We start from the raw sequence: 25,682 nt of genomic DNA, 5'->3' as shown, positions 1-25,682 counted from the left end.
AATCCAGAACAATCACCAACCCAACACCGATCCCACACTATCCAGAACAATGATCAACCCAACACCGATCCCACACTATCCAGAACAATCACCAACCCAACACCGATCCCACACAATCCAGAACAATCACCAACCCAACACCGATCCCACACAATCCAGAACAATCACCAACCCAACACCGATCGAACACAATCCAGAACAATCAGCAAACCAACACCGATCCCACACAATCCAAAACAATCACCGACCCAACACCGATCCCACACTATCCAGAACAATCACCAACCCAACATGATCCGACACAATCCAGAACAATCACCAACCCAACACCGATCCCACACCATCCAAAACAATCACCAACCCAACACCGATCCCACACCATCGAAAACAATCACCAACCCAACACCGATCCCACACTATCCAGAACAATCACCAACCCAACACCGATCCCTCACTATCCAGAACAATCACCAACCCAACACCGATCCCACACTATCCAGAACAATCACCAACCCAACACCAATCCCACACTATCCAGAACAATCACCAACCCAACACCGATCCCACACAATCCAGAACAATCACCAACCCAACACCGATCGAACACAATCCAGAACAATCAGCAAACCAACACCGATCCCACACAATCCAAAACAATCACCAACCCAACACCGATCCCACACTATCCAGAACAATCACCAACCCAACATGATCCGACACAATCCAGAGCAATCCCCAACCCAACACCGATCCCACACCATCCAAAACAATCACCAACCCAACATGATCCCACACATTCCAGAAAAATCACCAACCCAACACCGATCCCACACATTCCAGAACAATCACCAACCCAACACCGATCCCACACAATCCAGAACAATCACCAAACCAACACCGATCCTACACTATCCAGAACAGTCACCAAACCAACACCGATCCTACACTATCCAGAACAATCACCAATCCAACACCGATCCCACACTATCCAGAACAGTCACCAATCCAACACCGATCCCACACTATCCAGAACAATCACCAACCCAACACCGATCCCACACCATCCAGAACAATCACCAATCCAACACCGATCCCACACCATCCAAAACAATCACCAACCCAACACCGATCCCACACTATCCAGTACAATCACCAACCCAACACCGATCCCACACTATCCACAACAATCAACAACTCAATTCCGTTCCCACACTATCCAGAACAATCACCAACGCAACACTGATCCCACACAATCCAGAACAATCACCGACCCAACACCGATCCCACACTATCCAGAACAATCACCAACCCAACACCGATCCCACACTATCCAGAACAATCACCAACCCAACACAGACCCCACACTATCCAGAACAATCACCAATGCAACACTGATCCCACACAATCCAGAACAATCACCAACCCAACACCGATCCCACACCATCCAAAACAATCACCAACCCAACACCGATCCCACACCATCCAAAACAATCACCAACCCAACACCGATCCCACACTATCCAGAACAATCACCAACCCAACACCGATCCCACACCATCCAAAACAATCACCAACCCAACACCGATCCCACACTATCCAGAACAATCACCAACCCAAAACCAATCCCACACTATCCAGAACAATCACCAACCCAACACTGATCCCACACAATCCAGAACAATCACCAACCCAACACCGATCCCACACAATCCAAAACAATCACCGACCCAACACCGATCCCACACTATCCAGAACAATCACCAACCCAACATGATCCGACACAATCCAGAACAATCACCAACCCAACACCGATCCCACACCATCCAAAACAATCACCAACCCAACACCGATCCCACACCATCCAAAACAATCACCAACCCAACACCGATCCCACACTATCCAGAACAATCACCAACCCAACACCGATCCCACACTATCCAGAACAATCACCAACCCAACACCGATCCCACACTATCCAGAACAATCACCAACCCAACACCGATCCCACACTATCCAGAACAATCACCAACCCAACACCGATCCCACACAATCCAGAACAATCACCAACCCAACACCGATCGAACACAATCCAGAACAATCAGCAAACCAACACCGATCCCACACAATCCAAAACAATCACCGACCCAACACCGATCCCACACTATCCAGAACAATCACCAACCCAACATGATCCGACACAATCCAGAACAATCACCAACCCAACACCGATCCCACACTATCCAGAACAATGATCAACCCAACACCGATCCCACACTATCCAGAACAATCACCAACCCAACACCGATCCCACACAATCCAGAACAATCACCAACCCAACACCGATCCCACACAATCCAGAACAATCACCAACCCAACACCGATCCCACACCATCCAAAACAATCACCAACCCAACACCGATCCCACACTATCCAGAACAATCACCAACCCAACACCGATCCCACACCATCCAAAACAATCACCAACCCAACACCGATCCCACACTATCCAGAACAATCACCAACCCAACACCAATCCCACACTATCCAGAACAATCACCAACCCAACACCGATCCCACACAATCCAGAACAATCACCAACCCAACACCGATCCCACACAATCCAAAACAATCACCGACCCAACACCGATCCCACACTATCCAGAACAATCACCAACCCAACACGATCCGACACAATCCAGAACAATCACCAACCCAACACCGATCCCACACCATCCAAAACAATCACCAACCCAACACCGATCCCACACCATCCAAAACAATCACCAACCCAACACTGATCCCACACTATCCAGAACAATCACCAACCCAACACCGCTCCCACACTATCCAGAACAATCACCAACCCAACACCGATCCCACACTATCCAGAACAATCACCAACCCAACACCGATCCCACACTATCCAGAACAATCACCAACCCAACACCGATCCCACACAATCCAGAACAATCACCAACCCAACACCGATCGAACACAATCCAGAACAATCAGCAAACCAACACCGATCCCACACAATCCAAAACAATCACCGACCCAACACCGATCCCACACTATCCAGAACAATCACCAACCCAACATGATCCGACACAATCCAGAACAATCACCAACCCAACACCGATCCCACACTATCCAGAACAATGATCAACCCAACACCGATCCCACACTATCCAGAACAATCACCAACCCAACACCGATCCCACACAATCCAGAACAATCACCAACCCAACACCGATCCCACACAATCCAGAACAATCACCAACCCAACACCGATCCCACACTATCCAGAACAATCACCAACCCAACACCGATCCCACACAATCCAGAACAATCACCAACCCAACACCGATCCCACACAATCCAGAACAATCACCAACCCAACACCGATCCCACACTATCCAGAACAATCACCAACCCAACACCGATCCCACACTATCCAGAACAATCAACAACCCAACACCGATCCCACACTATCCAGAACAATCACCAACCCAACACCAATCCCACACAATCCAGAACAATCACCAACCCAACACCGATCCCACACTATCCAGAACAATCAACAACCCAACACCGATCCCACACAATCCAGAACAATCACCAACCCAACACCGATCCCACACTATCCAGAACAATCAACAACCCAACACCGATCCCACACAATCCTGAACAATCACCAACCCAACACAGATCCCACACAATCCAGAACAATCACCAACCCAACACAGATCCCACACAATCCAGAACAATCACTAACCCAACACCGATCCCACACCATCCAAAACAATCACCAACCCAACACCGATCCCACACTATCCAGAACAATCACCAACCCAACACCGATCCCACACTATCCAGAACAATCAACAACCCAATTCCGTTCCCACACTATCCAGAACAATCACCAATCCAACACGGATCCCACACAATCCAGAACAAACAGCAAACCAACACCGATCCCACACAATTCAGAACAATCACCAATCCAACACGGATCCCACAAAATCCAGAACAAACAGCAAACCAACACCGATCCCACACAATCCAAAACAATCACCAACCCAACATGATCCGACACAATCCAGAACAATCACCAACCCAACTCCGATCCCACACAATCCAGAACAATCACCAACCCAACACCGATCCTACACTATCCAGAACAATCACCAACCCAACACAGATGCCATCCGAACCAGAACAATCACCAATCCAACACCGATGCCACTCGAACCAGAACAATCACCAACCCAACTCCGATCCCACACAATTCAGAACAATCACCAACCCAACACCGATCCCACACAATCCAAAACAATCACCAACCCAACATGATCCGACACAATCCAGAACAATCACCAACCCAACTCCGATCCCACACAATCCAGAACAATCACCAACCCAACACCGATCCTACACTATCCAGAACAATCACCAACCCAACACAGATGCCATCCGAACCAGAACAATCACCAATCCAACACCGATGCCACTCGAACCAGAACAATCACCAACCCAACACCGATCCCACACTATCCAGAACAATCAACAACCCAATTCCGTTCCCACAATATCCAGAACAATCACCAACCCAACACCGATCCCACACAATCCAGAACAATCACCAACACAACACCGATCCCACACTATCCAGAACAATCACCAACCCAACACCGATCCCACACTATCCAGAACAATCACCAACCCAACACCGATCCCACACAATGCAGAACAATCACCGACCCAACACCGATCCCGCACTATCCAGAACAATCACCAACCCAACATGACCCGACACAATCCGGAACAATCACCAACCCAACACCGATCCCACACCATCCAAAACAATCACCAACCCAACACCGATCCCACACTATCCAGAACAATCACCAACCCAACACCGATCCCACACAATCCAGAACAATCACCAACCCAACACCGATCGAACACAATCCAGAACAATCAGCAAACCAACACCGATCCCACACAATCCAAATCAATCACCGACCCAACACCGATCCCACACTATCCAGAACAATCACCAACCCAACATGATCCGACACATTCCAGAACAATCACCAACCCAACACCGATCCCACACCATCCAAAACAATCACCAACCCAACACCGATCCCACACAATCCAGAACAATCACCAACCCAACACCGATCCCACACCATCCAAAACAATCACCAACCCAACACCGATCCCACACTATACAGAACAATCACCAACCCAACACCGATCCCACACTATCCAGAACAATCACCAACCCAACACCGATCCCACACTATCCAGAACAATCACCAACCCAACACCGATCCCACACAATCCAGAACAATCACCAACCCAACACCGATCGAACACAATCCAGAACAATCAGCAAACCAACACCGATCCCACACAATCCAAAACAATCACCGACCCAACACCGATCCCACACTATCCAGAACAATCACCAACCCAACATGATCCGACACAATCCAGAACAATCACCAACCCAACAGCGATCCCACACTATCCAGAACAATGATCAACCCAACACCGATCCCACACTATCCAGAACAATCACCAACCCAACACCGATCCCACACAATCCAGAACAATCACCAACCCAACACCGATCCCACACAATCCAGAACAATCACCAACCCAACACCGATCCCACACCATCCAAAACAATCACCAACCCAACACCGATCCCACACTATCCATAACAATCACCAACCCAACACCGATCCCACACTATCCAGAACAATCACCAACCCAACACCGATCCCACACCATCCAAAACAATCACCAACCCAACACCGATCCCACACCATCCAAAACAATCACCAACCCAACACCGATCCCACACCATCCAAAACAATCACCAACCCAACACCGATCCCACACTATCCAGAACAATCACCAACCCAACACCGATCCCACACTATCCAGAACAATCACCAACCCAACACCGATCCCACACTATCCAGAACAATCACCAATCCAACACTGATCCCACACAATCCAGAACAATCACCGACCCAACACCGATCCCGCACTATCCAGAACAATCACCAACCCAACATGACCCGACACAATCCAGAACAATCACCAACCCAACACCGATCCCACACCATCCAAAACAATCACCAACCCAACACCGATCCCACACTATCCAGAACAATCACCAACCCAACACCGATCCCACACAATCCAGAACAATCACCAACCCAACACCGATCGAACACAATCCAGAACAATCAGCAAACCAACACCGATCCCACACAATCCAAAACAATCACCGACCCAACACCGATCCCACACTATCCAGAACAATCACCAACCCAACATGATCCGACACAATCCAGAACAATCACCAACCCAACACCGATCCCACACCATCCAAAACAATCACCAACCCAACACCGATCCCACACTATCCAGAACAATCACCAACCCAACACCGATCCCACACTATACAGAACAATCACCAACCCAACACCGATCCCACACTATCCAGAACAATCACCAACCCAACACCGATCCCACACAATCCAAAACAATCACCAACCCAACATGATCCGACACAATCCAGAACAATCACCAACACAACATGATCCCACACAATCCAGAACAATCACCAACCCAACACCGATCCTACACTATCCAGAACAATCACCAACCCAACACCGATGCCACTCGAACCAGAACAATCACCAACCCAACACCGATCCCACACCATCCAAAACAATGACCAACCCATCATCGATCCCACACTATCCAAAACAATCATCAACCCAACACAGATCCCACACAATCCAGAACAATCACCAACCCAAGATGATCCCACACATTCCAGAAAAATCACCAACCCAACACCGATCCCACACTATCCAGAACAATCACCAACCCAACACCGATCCCACACTATCCTGAACAATCACCAACCCAACACCGATCACACACAATCCAAAACAATCACCAACCCAACACAGACCCCACACAATCCAGAACAATCACGAAACCAACACGGATCCCACACTATCCAGAACAATCACCAACCCAACACCGATCCCACCCAATCCAGAACAATCACCAACCCAACACCGATCCCACACTATCCAGAACAATCACCAACCCAACACCAATCCCACACAATCCAGAACAATCACCAACCCAACACTGATCCCACACTATCCAGAACAATCACCAACCCAACACCAATCCCACACAATCCAGAACAATCACCAACCCAACACCGATCCCACCCGATCCAGAACAATCACCAACCCAACACCGATCCCACCCGATCCAGAACAATCACCAACCCAACACAGATCCCACACAATCCAGAACAATCAACAACACAACATGATCCCACACTATCCAGAACAATCACCAACCCAACACCGATCCCACACCATCCAGAACAATCACCAATCCAACACCGATTCCACACCATCCAAAACAATCACCAACCCAACACCGATCCCACACTATCCAGTACAATCACCAACCCAACACAGATCCCACACAATCCAGAACAATCAACAACACAACATGATCCCACACTATCCAGAACAATCACCAACCCAACACCGATCCCACACCATCCAGAACAATCACCAATCCAACACCGATTCCACATCATCCAAAACAATCACCAACCCAACACCGATTCCACACCATCCAAAACAATCACCAACCCAACACCGATCCCACACTATCCAGTACAATCACCAACCCAACACCGATCCCACACTATCCAGAACAATCAACAACTCAATTCCATTCCCACACTATCCAGAACAATCACCAACCCAACACCGATCCCACACTATCCAGAACAATCACCAACCCAACACCGATCCCACACAATCCAGAACAATCACCAATCCAACACTGATCCCACACATTCCAGAACAATCACCAACCCAACACCGATCCCACATTATCCAAAACAATCACCAACCCAACACCGATCCTACACTATCCAGAACAATCACCAATCCAACACAGATCCCACACAATCCAGAATAATCACCAACCCAACATGATCCCACACATTCCAGAAAAATTATCAACCCAACACCGATCCCACACTATCCAGAACAATCACCAACCCAACACCGATCCCACACAATCTAGAACTATTACCAACCCAACACCGATCCCACACAATCCAGAACAATCACCAACCCAACACCGATCCCACACAATCCAGAACAATCACCAACCCAACATGATCCCACACATTCCAGAAAAATTATCAACCCAACACCGATCCCACACTATCCAGAACAATCACCAACCCAACACCGATCCCACACAATCTAGAACTATTACCAACCCAACACCGATCCCACACAATCCAGAACAATCATCAACCCAACACCGATCCCACACTATGCAGAACAATCACCAACCCAACACCGATCCCACACAATCCAGAACAATCGCCAACCCAACACCGATCCTACACAATCCAGAACAATCACCAACCCAACCCCGATCCCACACTATCCAGAACAATCACCAACCCAACACCAATCCCACACAATCCAGTACAATCACCAACCCAACACCAATCCCACACAATCCAGAACAATCACCAACCCAACATGATCCCACACATTCCAGAAAAATCACCAACCCAACACCGATCCCACACAATCCAGAACAATCACCAACCCAACATGATCCCACACATTCCAGAAAAATCACCAACCCAACACCGATCCCACACTATCCAGAACAATCACCAACCCAACACCGATCCCACACTATCCAGAACAATCACCAACCCAACAGTGATCCCACACAATCCAGAACAATCACCAACCCAACACAGATCCCACACAATCCAGAACAATCACCAACCCAACACCGATCCCACACTATCCAGAACAATCACCAACCCAACAGTGATCCCACACAATCCAGAACAATCACCAACCCAACACAGATCCCACACAATCCAGAACAATCACCAACCCAACACCGATCCCGCACTATCCAGAACATTCGCCCACCCAACACCGATCCCACACAATCCAGAACAATCACCAACCCAACCCCGATCCCACACTATCCAGAACAATCACCAACCCAACACCAATCCCACACAATCCAGTACAATCACCAACCCAACACCAATCCCACACAATCCAGAACAGTCACCAACCCAACATGATCCCACACATTCCAGAAAAATCACCAACACAACACCGATCCCACACAATCCAGAACAATCACCAACCCAACATGATCCCACACATTCCAGAAAAATCACCAACCCAACACAGATCCCACACAATCCAGAACAATCACCAACCCAACATGATCCCACACATTCCAGAAAAATCACCAACCCAACACCGATCCCACACTATCCAGAACAATCACCAACCCAACACCGATCCCACACTATCCAAAACAATCACCAACACAACACCGATCCCACACTATCTAGAACAATCACCAACCCAACACCAATCCCACACAATCCAGTACAATCACCAACCCAACACAGATCCCACACAATCCAGAACAATCACCAACCCAACACCAATCCCACACAATCCAGTACAATCACCAACCCAACACAGATCCCACACAATCCAGAACAATCACCAATCCAACACCGATCCCACACTATCCAGAACAATCACCAATCCAACACCGATCCCACACTATCCAGAACAATCACCAACCCAACACAGATCCCACACAATCCGGAACAATCACCAACCCAACACCGATCCCACACCATCCAAAACAATCACCAACCCAACACAGACCCCACACAATCCGGAACAATCACCAACCCAACCCCGATCCCACACTATCCTGAACAATCACCAACCCAACACCGGTCACACACTATCCAGAACAATCACCAACCCAACACAGATCCCACACATTCCAGAACAATCACCAACCCAACACCGATCCCACACTATCCTGAACAATCACCAACCCAACACCGATCCCACACTATCCAAAACAATCACCAACCTAACACAGATCCCACACAATCCAGAACAATCACTAAACCAACATGATTCCAACATGGGCAGCATTTTATTTTTGGCCGGCATGGACACGGCGGGCTGAATGGCCTCCTTCTGTGCCGTAATTTTTCTATGGTTCTATGGAAATGGTAGAGACATTGAATAAATACTCTGTATCTTTCTTCACAGTAGAAGACACTAAAAACATCCCAATATTAGTAGAGAATCAGGGGGCAAAAGGGAGGGTTGAACTTAAAACAATCACTAACACGGGAGAAATTGTACTGGGAAAACTAATGGGACTAAAGGTTGACAAGTCCCTGGGCCTGATGGCCTGCATCCTAGAGCCTTGAAAGAAGAAAAGAAGTGGCTGCAGAGATAGTGGATGCATTGGTTGTAATCTTCCAAAATTCCCTAGATTCTGGAAAGGTCCCAGTGGATTGGAAAACTGCAAATGTAACAACTCTATTCAAGAAAGGAGGGAGACAGAAAGCAGGAAACTATAGGACAGTTAGCTGAACATCTGTCAGTGGGAAAATGCTGGAATCCATTCTTAAGAAAGTAGTAGCAGAACATTTAGAAAATCAGAATGCAATCAGGCAGAGACAACAGTTTTATGAAAGGGAAATTGTGTTTGACAAATTTATCAGAGTTCTTTGAGGATGTAATGAGCAGGGTGGATAAAGAGGAACCAGTAGATGTAGTTTATTTGGATTTCCAAAAGGCATTTGAGAAGGTTCCACATCAAAGGTTACTGGTCAAGATAAGTTGTTGGTGTTTGGGGATAATATATTAGCATGGATAGAGGACTGGCTAACTAACAGGAAATAGAGAGTAGGGATAAATGGGTTATTTACAGGTTGGAAAACTGTAACTAGTGGGGTGCCACAGGGATCAGTGCTGGGGCCTCAACTATTTACAATCTATATTAATGAATGGACAGTGTATTGCAGAGAAATTTGCTGATGATATAAGATAAAAGGGAAAGGAAGTTATTTTCAAAGTCCTAGGCCCAACCATCTTCAGCTGCTTCATCAATGACCTTCCTTCAATCATAAGGTCAGAAGTGGGGATGTTCGCTGATGATTGCACAATGTTCAGCACCATTCGCAACTCCTCAGATACTGAAGCAGTCCGTGTAGAAATGCAGCAAGACCTGGACAATATCCAGGCTTGGGCTGATAAGTGGCAAGCAACATTTGCGCCACACAAGTGCCAGGCAATGACCATCTCCAACAAGAGAGAATCTAACCATCTCCCCTTGACATTCAACAGCATTACCATCGCTGAATCCCCCATTATCAACATCCTAGGGGCTACCATTGACCAGAAACTGAACTGGAGTAGCCATATAAATACCGTAGCTACAAGAGCAGGTTAGCGGCTAGGAATCCTGCGGCGAGTAACTCACCTCCTGACTCCCCAAAGCCTGTCCACCATCTACAAGGCACAAGTCAGGAGTGTGATGAAATACTCTCCACTTGCCTGGATGGGTGCAGCTCCAACAACACCAAAGAAGCTCGACACCATCCAGGACAAAGCAGCCCGCTTGATTGGCACCCCAGCCACAAACATTCACTCCCTCCACCACCGAGGCACAGTGGCAGCAGTGTGTACCATCTACAAGATGCACTGCAACAACGCACCAAGGCTCCTTAGACAGCACCTTCCAAACCCGCGACCTCTACCACCTCGAAGGACAAGGTCAGCTGATGCATGGGAACACCACCACCTGCAAGTTCCCCTCCAAGTCACACACCATCCTGACTTGGAACTATATCACCGTTCCTTCACTGTTGCTGGGTCAAAATCCTGGAACTCCCTTCCTAACAGCACTGTGGGTGTACCTACCTCACATGGACTGCAGCGGTTCAAGAAGGCAGCTCACCACCACCTTCTCAAGGGCAATTAGGGATAGGCAATAAATGCTGGCATAGCCAGTGACGCCCACATCCCATGAATGAATTTTAAAAAAATGAGGAGGTCTGTAAAGGGATATAGATAGGTTAAGTAAGTGGGCAAAAATTTGGCCGATAGAGTATAATGGGGGAAAATGTGAGGTAGAAAGAATAGAAAAGCAAAATATTATTCAAATTATTATTTACATGGGGAGAGACTGCAATATGCGGTGATACAGAGGGATCCGGGTATCCTTGTACATGAATCACAAAAAAGTTATCAAGCAGGTGCGCAAGTAATTAGGAAGGCAAATGGAATGTTGGCCTTTATTGCAAGAGGGATGGAGTATAAAAGTAAGGAAGTCTTGCTATAACTGTACAGGGCATTGGTGAGACCGCACCTAGAGTACTGTGTACAGTTTTGATCTCCTTATTTAAGAAGGGATATATTGCATTGGAGACAGTTCAGAGAAGGTTCACTGGGCTGATTTCTGGGATGAGGGGTTTTTCTTATGAGGAAAGGTTGAGGAGATTGGGCCCATACTCATTGGAGTTTAGAAGAATGAGACATGATCTTATTGAAACATATAAGATTCTGAGGGGGCTTGACAGGGTAAATGCTGAGAGGATATTTCCCCTCGTGGAGTAATCTATAATTAGGAAGCATAGTTTGAAAATAAGGGGTCTCCCATTTAAGATGGAGATGAGGAGGAATTTCTTCTCTGAGGGTCGTTAATCTTTGGAATTCTCTTTCCCAGAGAGCAGTGGAGGCTGGGTCATTGAGTATATTCAAGGCTGAGTTAGACACATTTTTGATCTGCAGGGTTATGGGGGGCCAACAGGAAAGTGGAGTTGAGGCCACGATCAGATCAGTCATGATCGTGCTGAATGGTGGAGCAGGCTCGAGGGGCTGAATGGGCTACTCCTACTCCTATTTCGTATGTTCTTATGACTGCATTAACAGTCTGTAATATCCATAGTCCCAAACAATGACTGTCGTAACAGTCTGTAATTTGTGGTGTTGAGCTCCTTGCTGTGTCAGGCATTCACTCTCAACATTCTCTCACATCAGTCAGTCTGCCTGATCTAACTGCTTGAATTCTCTTCGAGTTGTTGATTTTCATTTCCAGCTCCTCAAATGATTTGCAGGATTTCCCAGGTGTGTCGCCCAGGTGTTGTATTGAGCTTCGTGGGTCTCCACCAGTCGGTTCATTATCTTTAGCCTCTGTTCATTTTCTCTCTTCTTTTTCCACAGACGTTTTTTCTGAGCTGCCGTTTTCCATTGTCCTCTGTTTCTGGGTCAGGTCGCGCTGATTCATTCAGTTACCATGTCACTGTCTGGTACGTATCACCCTGAAACTCACAATGCCATCCCAACAAAGGGACTGCACAATTATTTTAACCTGACTTGTAGAGATTACTCCAGCCAGAGAGAGAGAGAGAAAGACCAGAGAGAGAGAGAGAGAAAGACCAGAGAGAGAGAGACCAGAGAGAGAGAGAAAGACCAGAGAGAGAGAGAGAGAGAGAGAGAGAAAGACCAGAGAGAGAGAGAGAAAGACCAGAGAGAGAGAGAGAGAGAGAGAGCCAGAGAGAAAGACCAGAGAGAGAGAGAGAGGGAGACCAGAGAGAGAGAGAAAGACCAGAGAGAGAGAGACAGACAGACAGAAAGATCAGAGAGAGAGAGAGCCAGAGAGAAAGACCAGAGAGAGAGAGAGAGAGAGAGAGAGACAAAGACCAGAGAGAAAGAGAGACAAAGACCAGAGAGAGAGAGAAATACCAGAGAGAGAGAGAGAGAGAGAGAGAAAGACCAGAGAGAGAGAGACCATAGAGAGAGAGAAAGACCAGAGAGAGAGAAAGACCAGAGAGAGAGAGAGAAAGACCAGAGAGAGAGAGAGAGAGAGAGAGAGAGAGAGAAAGACCAGAGAGAGAGAGAGAGAGAGAACAGAGAGAGAGAGTAAGACCAGACAGAGGGAGAGAGAGAGAGAGACAGACAGAAAGATCAGAGAAAGAGAGAGCCAGAGAGAAAGACCAGAGAGAGAGAGAGAGAGAAAGACCAGAGAGAGAGAGAGAGAGCCAGAGAGAAAGACCAGAGAGAGAGAGAGAGAGAGAGAAACACCAGAGAGAGAGAGAGAAAGACCAGAGAGAGAGAGAGAAAGACCAGAGAGAGAGAAAGAGAGCCAGAGAGAAAGACCAGAGAGAGAGCCAGAGAGAAAGACCAGAGAGAGAGCCAGAGAGAAAGACCAGAGAGAGAGAGAGAGAAAGACCAGAGAGAGAGAGAGAAAGAGAGAGAGGGAGAGAGCCTATAAACATTAAAGGGAAGACAATTGGAGGCAGACATTTCATCATTACAAAGCAGCAAGCCAGATCTGAAAGAAGAATATTGCTTAACTCTCAAAAGCGTAAATTATGAGATTTAAAAGGATTTTTCTTGGGGTGTGCACAATCCAGTCCCGAACACTGACTGTACAGTTACAGGGCTTGTAATATCCACAGTTGCAGCAATAGTGACAATGCAGTAACTAATCTTGTAACAGCCAGTGTCCTTTTTATTACAGAGCTGTAACTTCACGTTACACTTTAACATGATGTCTTTAGGAATACTACAATAGAATATAAGAATAGTGGTGTGTTTCAATAATTGGGGGTGAGCACCCTACGTCACACCCTGCTGTACTCTAATTGCTCAACATCCTTTCATTTCCAGCCTACAAACAGAAGATGAGGGAACTGCCTCTGTTCAACTTGCTGTGTTCCTGCTTCAACCCTGAGCCACGCAACAAAACTCTCTATAAATTTGATGGTGAGTGATTGCACTGGTGTCTGTGCTGTCAGTACAGTGCTTGACTCTGGGGGCAGATAGAGACATCTGCAGTTACGCTGAGAAACAGAGTTGAAACAGCACCCTGCATTGCTGGGAGGGCATTACAACAGTGTGACGCATTTGCACAATCCATTTTCATTCTAAATGTGATCACAGGAATTTATATCGGAAGTGAGCACAGATTTTTAAAATTGACTATGTCCCAGACACTTCATTTTCCTGCATGTGAGTTTAGCTATTGTGATGAAGCCTTGATCTGCATCTTTCACCATATTTATCATAGGAACATAGGAACAGGAGTAGGCCATTCAGCCCATCAAGTCTGCCCTGCCATTCAATATGATCATGGCTGATCATCCACTTCAATGCCTTTTTCCCACACTATCCCCATATCCCTTTATGTCATTGGTATTTAGAAATCTGTCAATCTCTGCTTTAAACATACTCAATGACTGAGCTTCCACAGCCCTCTGGGGTAGAGAATTCCAAAGATTCACAACCCACTGAGTAAAGAAATTTCTCCTCATCTCTGTCCTAAGTGGTTTCCCCCTTATTTTGAAATTGTGTCCCCTGGTTCGAGACTCCCCAACCAGGGGAAACATCTTAGCTGCATCTACCCTGTCTATCCCTTTAAGTATTTTGTAGGTTTCAATGAGATCACCTCTCATTCTTCGAAACTCTGGAGAATACAGGCCCAGTTTCCCCAATCTCTCTTCATAGGACAGTCCCATCATCCCGGGAACAAGTCTGGTGAATCTTCATTGCACTCTCTCTATGGCAATAATATCCTTCCTAAGGTAAGGGGACCAAAACTGCACACAGTACTCCAGGTGCGGTCTAACCAAGGTTCGATACAATTGAAACTCTTGCAACAAAGGCTAATTTACCATTTGCCTTCCTAATTGCTTGCTGCACCTGCATGTTAGCTTTCAGTGACTTATTGATAAGGACACCCAGGTCCCTTTGTATATCTACACTTTCTAATCTCTTACCATTTAAGAAATACTCTGCACATCTATTCCTCCTACCAAAGTGGATAATCTCACATTTTTCCACATTATCTTCCATTTGTCATGTTCTTGCCCACTCACTAAGTCTGTCCAAATCCCCTTGAAGCCGCCTTGCATCTTCCTCACAACACACATTCCCACCTAGTTTTGTGTCATCTTCGAACTTGGAAATACTACATTTGGTCCCCACGTCCAAATCATTGATATATATTGTGAACAGCTGGGGCCCAAGCACTGATCACTGCAGTACTCCACTAGTCACAACCTGCCAATGTGAGAATAACCAGTTTATTCCTACTCTCTGTTTTCTGCCTGTTAACAAATCCTTAATCCATGCCAGTATATTACCTCCTATCCTATGTGCTTTAATTTTGCTAACCAACCTCCTGTGGGGGATTTTATCAAAAGCCTTCTGAAAATCCAAGTATACCATGTCCACCAACTGCCCTTTATCATTGTGTTAGTAACATCCTCAAAAAACTCCAACAGGTTCGTCAAACATGATTTCCCTTTCATAAGCCCATGTTGACTTATCAATGATGGCTCAAGGAATAGGGAGTTAAAGTTCAAATTTACTATTGACACTAAGTCACGAAGGACAGTAAATAGAGTAGGAAGTTACAAAGGGACATAGACAGATTATATAAGCAGACTAAACTGTAGCAGATGGAGTTCAATGTGGAGAATTGTGAGGTCATCCACCTTGGATCTGAGAAAGAAAAATCTGAATATTTTCTAAATGGCAAGAGACCAGGAGATGTGGAGGGATTTGAGTGTTCAGGTAAATGGACCACTAAAAGCTAGTGGACATGTACAAAAAAAATGTTGGCAGGCTATTGGAATGTTGGCCTTTATCTGAAGAGGGCTAGTATACAAAGAGCTGGAAGTTAGTTAAAGTCATATAAAGCTCTGGTTAGACCCTATTTAGAGCACTGCTTTCAGTTCTGGGCACCGCAAGGATATTGGCTTTGGAGGGGGTGCAGAACAGATTCATCAGAATAATAACAGGGTCTTGGTGGGGGGGGTGCTTGGTGGGGGGGGGGGGGAGCGGGGGATAAATTATGAGGACAGGTTGTATTAATTTGGCTTTATTTCCGTCAATTTATACGGTTAAGAGGTGATTAATCAAGGTATTTAAAATGATACAGGGATTTGATAGGAGAGAAAGAGAAAAACTATTCTCTCTGCTGGAGGAATCTTGAAGTGGATGTAAATCATAAAATTGGAGCCGAGCCATTCAGCAGTGAAATCAGGAAATGATTTATCAGATAATGAGGAGTGGAAATCAGGAATTCTCTCCCCTGTTGAGGCTGGGAACCTGCTTTCAAGACCAAGATCAATAGATTTTTGTTGGGTAAAGGTATCAAGGGATATGAAGCAAACGCAGGAAATTGGGGCTGAGGTACTGATCAGCCGTGATCTAAATGAAACTGTTGAACAGGCTCAATGGGCAGAATGGCCTCCGCCTGTTCCAATGTAACTTACACTTAATGTGGATCCTTTTCCTTTCAGATCCAGTGGATCTGAACTGGTGCTTTATATCTGACATGGAGGTGAAGGAGCTGAACAAGAGAGCATCTGGCCTGTCATTTGAAGTGATCCTGAAACCACCGTCATTTGAGGGAGTCCCGGAATTCCACGCTGCTTTTCCGAAGAAGCGAGATCCATCACTGGAAGAAATCCAGAAGAAACTGGAGGCAGCTGAAGAGAGGAGGAAGGTAAGAATCTGAGTGAACCTAAAATACTGGAAAACCAAACAGTCAGGGAGATATCTGGACACTGACTGGGGTCTCGGTCTCTCGGGGAGATATCTGGACACTGACTGGGGTCTCGGTCTCTCGGGGAGATATCTGGACACTGACTGTGGTCTCAGTCTCTCGGGGAGATATCTGGACACCGACTGAGATCTCAGTCTCTCGGGGAGATATCTGGACACTGACTGGGGTCTCAGTCTCTCAGGGAGATATCTGGACACTGACTGGGTTCTCAGTCTCTCGGGGAGATATCTGGACACTGATTGGGTTCTCAGTCCCTCGGGGAGATATCTGGACACTGACTGGGGTCTCAGTCTCTCAGGGTGATATCTGGACACTGACTGGGGTCTCAGTCTCTCAGGGAGATATCTGGACACTGATTGGGATCTCAGTCTCTCGGGGAGATATTTGGACACTGACTGAGATCTCAGTCTCTCGGGGAGATATCTGGACACTGAATGGGGTCTCAGTCTCTCAGGGAGATATCTGGACACTGACTGGGGTCTCAGTCTCGGGGAGATATCTGGACACTGACTGGGGTCTCAGTCCCTCGGGGAGATATCTGGACACTGACTGAGATCTCAGTCTCTCGGGGAGATATCTGGACACTGATTGGGATCTCAGTCTCTCGGGGAGATATCTGGACACTGACTGGGGTCTCAGTCTCTCAGGGAGATATCTGGACACTGACTGGGTTCTCAGTCTCTCGGGGAGATATCTGGACACTGATTGGGTTCTCAGTCTCTCGGGGAGATATCTGGACACTGACTGGGGTCTCAGTCTCTCAGGGAGATATCTGGACACTGACTGAGATCTCAGTCTCTCGGGGAAATATCTGGACACTGACTGAGATCTCAGTCTCTCGGGGAGATATCTGGACACTGACTGAGATCTCAGTCTCTCGGGGAGATATCTGGACACTGACTGGGGTCTCAGTCTCTCAGGGAGATATCTGGACACTGATTGGGGTCTCAGTCTCTCGGGGAGATATCTGGACACAGACTGGGGTCTCGGTCTCTCAAGGAGATATCTGGACACTGACTGAGATCTCAGTCTCTCGGGGAGATATCTGGACACTGACTGGGGTCTCAGTCTCTCAGGGAGATATCTGGACACTGATTGGGGTCTCAGTCTCTCGGGGAGATATCTGGACACAGACTGGGGTCTCAGTCTCTCAGGGAGATATCTGGACACTGACTGGGGTCTCAGTCTCTCAGGGAGATATCTGGACACTGACTGGGGTCTCAGTCTCGGGGAGATATCTGGACACTGACTGGGGTCTCAGTCCCTCGGGGAGATATCTGGACACTGACTGAGATCTCAGTCTCTCGGGGAGATATCTGGACACTGATTGGGATCTCAGTCTCTCGGGGAGATATCTGGACACTGACTGGGGTCTCAGTCTCTCAGGGAGATATCTGGACACTGACTGGGTTCTCAGTCTCTCGGGGAGATATCTGGACACTGATTGGGTTCTCAGTCTCTCGGGGAGATATCTGGACACTGACTGGGGTCTCAGTCTCTCAGGGAGATATCTGGACACTGACTGGGGTCTCAGTCTCGGGGAGATATCTGGACACTGACTGGGGTCTCAGTCTCTCAGGGAGATATCTGGACGCTGACTGAGATCTCAGTCTCTCGGGGAAATATCTGGACACTGACTGAGATCTCAGTCTCTCGGGGAGATATCTGGACACTGACTGAGATCTCAGTCTCTCGGGGAGATATCTGGACACTGACTGGGGTCTCAGTCTCTCAGGGAGATATCTGGACACTGATTGGGGTCTCAGTCTCTCGGGGAGATATCTGGACACAGACTGGGGTCTCGGTCTCTCAAGGAGATATCTGGACACTGACTGAGATCTCAGTCTCTCGGGGAGATATCTGGACACTGACTGGGGTCTCAGTCTCTCAGGGAGATATCTGGACACTGATTGGGGTCTCAGTCTCTCGGGGAGATATCTGGACACAGACTGGGGTCTCAGTCTCTCAGGGAGATATCTGGACACTGACTGAGATCTCAGTCCCTCGGGGATATATCTGGACACTGACTGGGGTCAGTCTCTCAGGGAGATATCTGGACACTGACTGGGGTCTCAGTCTCTCGGGGAGATATCTGGACACAGACTGGGGTCTCGGTCACTCAAGGAGATATCTGGACACTGACTGGGGTCTTGGTCACTCAGGGAGCTATCTGGACACTGACTGGGGTCTCGGTCTCTCAAGGAGATATCTGGACACTGACTGGGGTCTCAGTCTCTCAGGGAGATATCTGGACACTGACTGCGGTCAGTCTCGGGGAGATATCTGGACACTGACTGGGGTCTCAGTCTCTCAGGGAGATATCTGGACACTGATTGGGATCTCAGTCTCTCAGGGAGATATCTGGACACTGATTGGGATCTCAGTCTCTCGGGGAGATATTTGGACACTGACTGAGATCTCAGTCTCTCGGGGAGATATCTGGACACTGACTGGGGTCTCAGTCTCTCAGGGAGATATCTGGACACTGACTGGGGTCTCAGTCTCGGGGAGATATCTGGACACTGACTGGGGTCTCAGTCCCTCGGGGAGATATCTGGACACTGACTGAGATCTCAGTCTCTCGGGGAGATATCTGGACACTGACTGAGATCTCAGTCTCTCGGGGAGATATCTGGACACTGACTGGGGTCTCAGTCTCTCAGGGAGATATCTGGACACTGATTGGGGTCTCAGTCTCTCGGGGAGATATCTGGACACAGACTGCGGTCTCAGTCTCTCAGGGAGATATCTGGACACTGACTGAGATCTCAGTCTCTCGGGGAGATAACTGGACACTGACTGGGGTCAGTCTCTCAGGGAGATATCTGGACACTGACTGGGGTCTCAGTCTCTCGGGGAGATATCTGGACACAGACTGGGGTCTCGGTCACTCAAGGAGATATCTGGACACTGACTGGGGTCTTGGTCACTCAGGGAGATATCTGGACACTGACTGGGGTCTCGGTCTCTCAAGGAGATATCTGGACACTGACTGGGGTCTCAGTCTCTCAGGGAGACATCTGGACACTGACTGGAGTCTCAGTCTCTCGGGGAGATATCTGGACACAGACTGGGGTCTCGGTCTCTCAAGGAGATATCTGGACACTGACTGGGGTCTCAGTCTCTCGGGGAGATATCTGGACACAGACTGGGGTCTCGGTCTCTCAAGGAGATATCTGGACACTGACTGGGGTCTTGGTCACTCAGGGAGCTAACTGGACACTGACTGGGGTCTCGGTCTCTCATGGAGATATTTGGACACTGACTAGGTTCTCAGTCTTTCGGGGAGATATCTGGACACTGACTGGGTTCTCAGTCTCTCAGGGAGATATCTAGACACTGACTGGGGTCAGTCTCTCGGGGAGATATCTGGACACTGACTGGGGTCTCAGTCTCTCGGGGAGATATCTGGACACAGACTGGGGTCTCGGTCTCTCAAGGAGATATCTGGACACTGACTGGGGTCTTGGTCACTCAGGGAGCTATCTGGACACTGACTGGGGTCTCGGTCTCTCATGGAGATATCTGGACACTGACTGGGGTCTCAGTCTCTCAAGATGTCTGGACACTGACTGGGGTCTCGGTCTCTCAGGGAGATATCTGGACACTGACTGGGATCTCAGTCTCTCGGGGAGATATCTGGACACTGACTGGGGTCTCAGTCTCTCAGGGAGATATCTGGACACTGACTAGGGTCTCAGTCTCTCAGGGAGATATCTGGACACTGACTGGGGTCAGTCTCTCAGGGAGATATCTGGACACTGACTAGGGTCTCAGTCTCTCAGGGAGATATCTGGACACTGACTGGGTTCTCAGTCTCTCAGGGAGATATCTGGACACTGACTGGGGTCTCAGTCTCTCAGGGAGACATCTGGACACTGACTGGGGTCTCAGTCTCTCAGGGAGATATCTGGACACTGACTGGGGTCTCAGTCTCTCAGGGAGACATCTGGACACTGATTGGATTCTCAGTCTCTCAGGGAGATATCTGGACACTGACTAGTGTCTCAGTCTCTCAGGGAGATATCTGGACACTGACTGGGTTCTCAGTCTCTCAGGGAGATATCTGGACACTGACTGGGGTCTTAGTCTCTCAGGGAGATATCTGGACGCTGACTAGGGTCTCAGTCTCTCAGGGAGACATCTGGACACTGACTAGGGTCTCAGTCTCTCAGGGAGATATCTGGACACAGACTGGGGTCTCAGTCTCTCAGGGAGATATCTGGACACTGACTGGGGTCTCAGTCTCTCAGGGAGATATCTGGACACTGACTGGGTTCTCAGTCTCTCAGGGAGATATCTGGACACTGACTGGGGTCTTAGTCTCTCAGGGAGATATCTGGACACTGACTAGGGTCTCAGTCTCTCAGGGAGATATCTGGACACTGACTGGGTTCTCAGTCTCTCAGGGAGATATCTGGACACTGACTGGGGTCTCAGTCTCTCAGGGAGACATCTGGACACTGATTGGGTTCTCAGTCTCTCAGGGAGATATCTGGACACTGACTGGGGTCTCGGTCTCTCAGGGAGATATCTGGACACTGACTGGGGTCTTAGTCTCTCAGGGAGATATCTGGACACTGACTCGGGTCTCAGTCTCTCAGGGAGATATCTGGACACTGACTGGGGTCTCGGTCTCTCAGGGAGATATCTGGACACTGACTGGGGTCTCAGTCTCTCAGGGAGATATCTGGACACTGACTGGGTTCTCAGTCTCTCAGGGAGATATCTGGACACTGACTGGGGTCTCAGTCTCTCAGGGAGATATCTGGACACTGACTGGGTTCTCAGTCTCTCAGGGAGATATCTGGACACTGATTAGGGTCTCAGTCTCTCAGGGAGATATCTGGACACTGACTGGGGTCTCAGTCTCTCGGGGAGATATCTGGTCACTGACTGGGGTCTCAGTCTCTCAGGGAGATATCTGGACACTGACTGGGTTCTCAGTCTCTCAGGGAGACATCTGGACACTGACTGGGGTCTCGGTCTCTCAGGGAGATATCTGGACACTGACTGGATTCTCAGTCTCTCAGGGAGATATCTGGACACTGACTGGGGTCTTAGTCTCTCAGGGAGATATCTGGACACTGACTGGGGTCTAAGTCTCTCAGGGAGACATCTGGACACTGACTGGGGTCTCGGTCACTCAAGGAGATATCTGGACACTGACTGGGGTCTTGGTCACTCAGGGAGCTATCTGGACACTGACTGGGGTCTCAGTCTCTCGGGGAGATATCTGGTCACTGACTGGGGTCTCAGTCTCTCAGGGAGATATCTGGACACTGACTGGGTTCTCAGTCTCTCAGGGAGACATCTGGACACTGACTGGGGTCTCGGTCTCTCAGGGAGATATCTGGACACTGACTGGATTCTCAGTCTCTCAGGGAGATATCTGGACACTGACTGGGGTCTTAGTCTCTCAGGGAGATATCTGGACACTGACTGGGGTCTAAGTCTCTCAGGGAGACATCTGGACACTGACTGGGGTCTCGGTCTCTCAAGGAGATATCTGGACACTGACTGGGGTCTCAGTCTCGGGGAGATATCTGGACACTGACTGGGGTCTCAGTCTCTCAGGGAGATATCTGGACGCTGACTGAGATCTCAGTCTCTCGGGGAGATATCTGGACACTGACTGAGATCTCAGTCTCTCAGGGAGATATCTGGACACTGACTGGGGTCTCAGTCTCTCGGGGAGATATCTGGACACAGACTGGGGTCTCGGTCACTCAAGGAGATATCTGGACACTGACTGGGGTCTTGGTCACTCAGGGAGATATCTGGACACAGACTGGGGTCTCGGTCTCTCAAGGAGATATCTGGACACTGACTGGGGTCTCAGTCTCTCAGGGAGATATCTGGACACTGACTGGGGTCTCAGTCTCGGGGAGATATCTGGACACTGACTGGGGTCTCAGTCTCTCAGGGAGATATCTGAACACTGACTGAGATAGTCTCTCGGGGAGATATCTGGACACTGACTGAGATCTCAGTCTCTCGGGGAGATATCTGGACACTGACTGAGATCTCAGTCTCTCGGGGAGATATCTGGACACTGACTGGGGTCTCAGTCTCTCAGGGAGATATCTGGACACTGATTGGGGTCTCAGTCTCTCGGGGAGATATCTGGACACAGACTGGGGTCTCGGTCTCTAAAGGAGATATCTGGACACTGACTGAGATCTCAGTCTCTCGGGGAGATATCTGGACACTGACTGGGGTCTCAGTCTCTCAGGGAGATATCTGGACACTGATTGGGGTCTCAGTCTCTCGGGGAGATATCTGGACACAGACTGGGGTCTCGGTCTCTCAAGGAGATATCTGGACACTGACTGGGGTCTCGGTCTGTCATGGAGATATTTGGACACTGACTAGGTTCTCAGTCTTTCGGGGAGATATCTGGACACTGACTGGGTTCTCAGTCTCTCAGGGAGATATCTAGACACTGACTGGGGTCAGTCTCTCGGGGAGATATCTGGACACTGACTGGGGTCTCAGTCTCTCGGGGAGATATCTGGACACAGACTGGGGTCTCGGTCACTCAAGGAGATATCTGGACACTGACTGGGGTCTTGGTCACTCAGGGAGATATCTGGACACAGACTGGGGTCTCGGTCTCTCAAGGAGATATCTGGACACTGACTGGGGTCTCAGTCTCTCAGGGAGATATCTGGACACTGACTGGGGTCTCAGTCTCGGGGAGATATCTGGACACTGACTGGGGTCTCAGTCTCTCAGGGAGATATCTGGACACTGACTGAGATAGTCTCTCGGGGAGATATCTGGACACTGACTGAGATCTCAGTCTCTCGGGGAGATATCTGGACACTGACTGAGATCTCAGTCTCTCGGGGAGATATCTGGACACTGACTGGGGTCTCAGTCTCTCAGGGAGATATCTGGACACTGACTGAGATCTCAGTCTCTCGGGGAGATATCTGGACACTGACTGGGGTCTCAGTCTCTCAGGGAGATATCTGGACACTGATTGGGGTCTCAGTCTCTCGGGGAGATATCTGGACACAGACTGGGGTCTCGGTCTCTAAAGGAGATATCTGGACACTGACTGAGATCTCAGTCTCTCGGGGAGATATCTGGACACTGACTGGGGTCTCAGTCTCTCAGGGAGATATCTGGACACTGATTGGGGTCTCAGTCTCTCGGGGAGATATCTGGACACAGACTGCGGTCTCAGTCTCTCAGGGAGATATCTGGACACTGACTGAGATCTCAGTCTCTCGGGGAGATATCTGGACACTGACTGGGGTCAGTCTCTCAGGGAGATATCTGGACACTGACTGGGGTCTCAGTCTCTCGGGGAGATATCTGGACACAGACTGGGGTCTCGGTCACTCAAGGAGATATCTGGACACTGACTGGGGTCTTGGTCACTCAGGGAGATATCTGGACACTGACTGGGGTCTCGGTCTCTCAAGGAGATATCTGGACACTGACTGGGGTCTCAGTCTCTCAGGGAGACATCTGGACACTGACTGGAGTCTCAGTCTCTCGGGGAGATATCTGGACACAGACTGGGGTCTCGGTCTCTCAAGGAGATATCTGGACACTGACTGGGGTCTCAGTCTCTCGGGGAGATATCTGGACACAGACTGGGGTCTCGGTCTCTCAAGGAGATATCTGGACACTGACTGGGGTCTTGGTCACTCAGGGAGCTAACTGGACACTGACTGGGGTCTCGGTCTCTCATGGAGATATTTGGACACTGACTAGGTTCTCAGTCTTTCGGGGAGATATCTGGACACTGACTGGGTTCTCAGTCTCTCAGGGAGATATCTAGACACTGACTGGGGTCAGTCTCTCGGGGAGATATCTGGACACTGACTGGGGTCTCAGTCTCTCGGGGAGATATCTGGACACAGACTGGGGTCTCGGTCTCTCAAGGAGATATCTGGACACTGACTGGGGTCTTGGTCACTCAGGGAGCTATCTGGACACTGACTGGGGTCTCGGTCTCTCATGGAGATATCTGGACACTGACTGGGGTCTCAGTCTCTCAAGATGTCTGGACACTGACTGGGGTCTCGGTCTCTCAGGGAGATATCTGGACACTGACTGGGATCTCAGTCTCTCGGGGAGATATCTGGACACTGACTGGGGTCTCAGTCTCTCAGGGAGATATCTGGACACTGACT

At 48.7% G+C, this 25,682-nt stretch overlaps 1 protein-coding gene across 2 annotated transcripts in view; it reads left to right on the top strand.

The window, feature by feature from the left end:
- The window catches only part of LOC137376663 (stathmin-4-like), a 58,234-nt gene that overhangs the window by 16,949 nt on the left and 15,603 nt on the right, over positions 1 to 25,682 (top strand). For both annotated transcript variants that reach the window (XM_068045638.1, XM_068045639.1), the window contains exons 2-4: positions 13,176 to 13,261; positions 14,625 to 14,720; positions 17,264 to 17,469. In XM_068045638.1, the coding sequence (XP_067901739.1) occupies positions 13,249 to 13,261; positions 14,625 to 14,720; positions 17,264 to 17,469 (315 nt within the window). In that variant the 5' untranslated portion in view covers positions 13,176 to 13,248. The remainder of the gene's footprint in view (positions 1 to 13,175; positions 13,262 to 14,624; positions 14,721 to 17,263; positions 17,470 to 25,682) is intronic.

The sequence above is a fragment of the Heterodontus francisci genome, chromosome 13 (genome assembly GCF_036365525.1).
Source record: "Heterodontus francisci isolate sHetFra1 chromosome 13, sHetFra1.hap1, whole genome shotgun sequence".
Classification (NCBI taxonomy): Eukaryota; Metazoa; Chordata; class Chondrichthyes; order Heterodontiformes; family Heterodontidae; genus Heterodontus; species Heterodontus francisci.
This window is presented reverse-complemented; position numbering and strand designations above follow the sequence as displayed.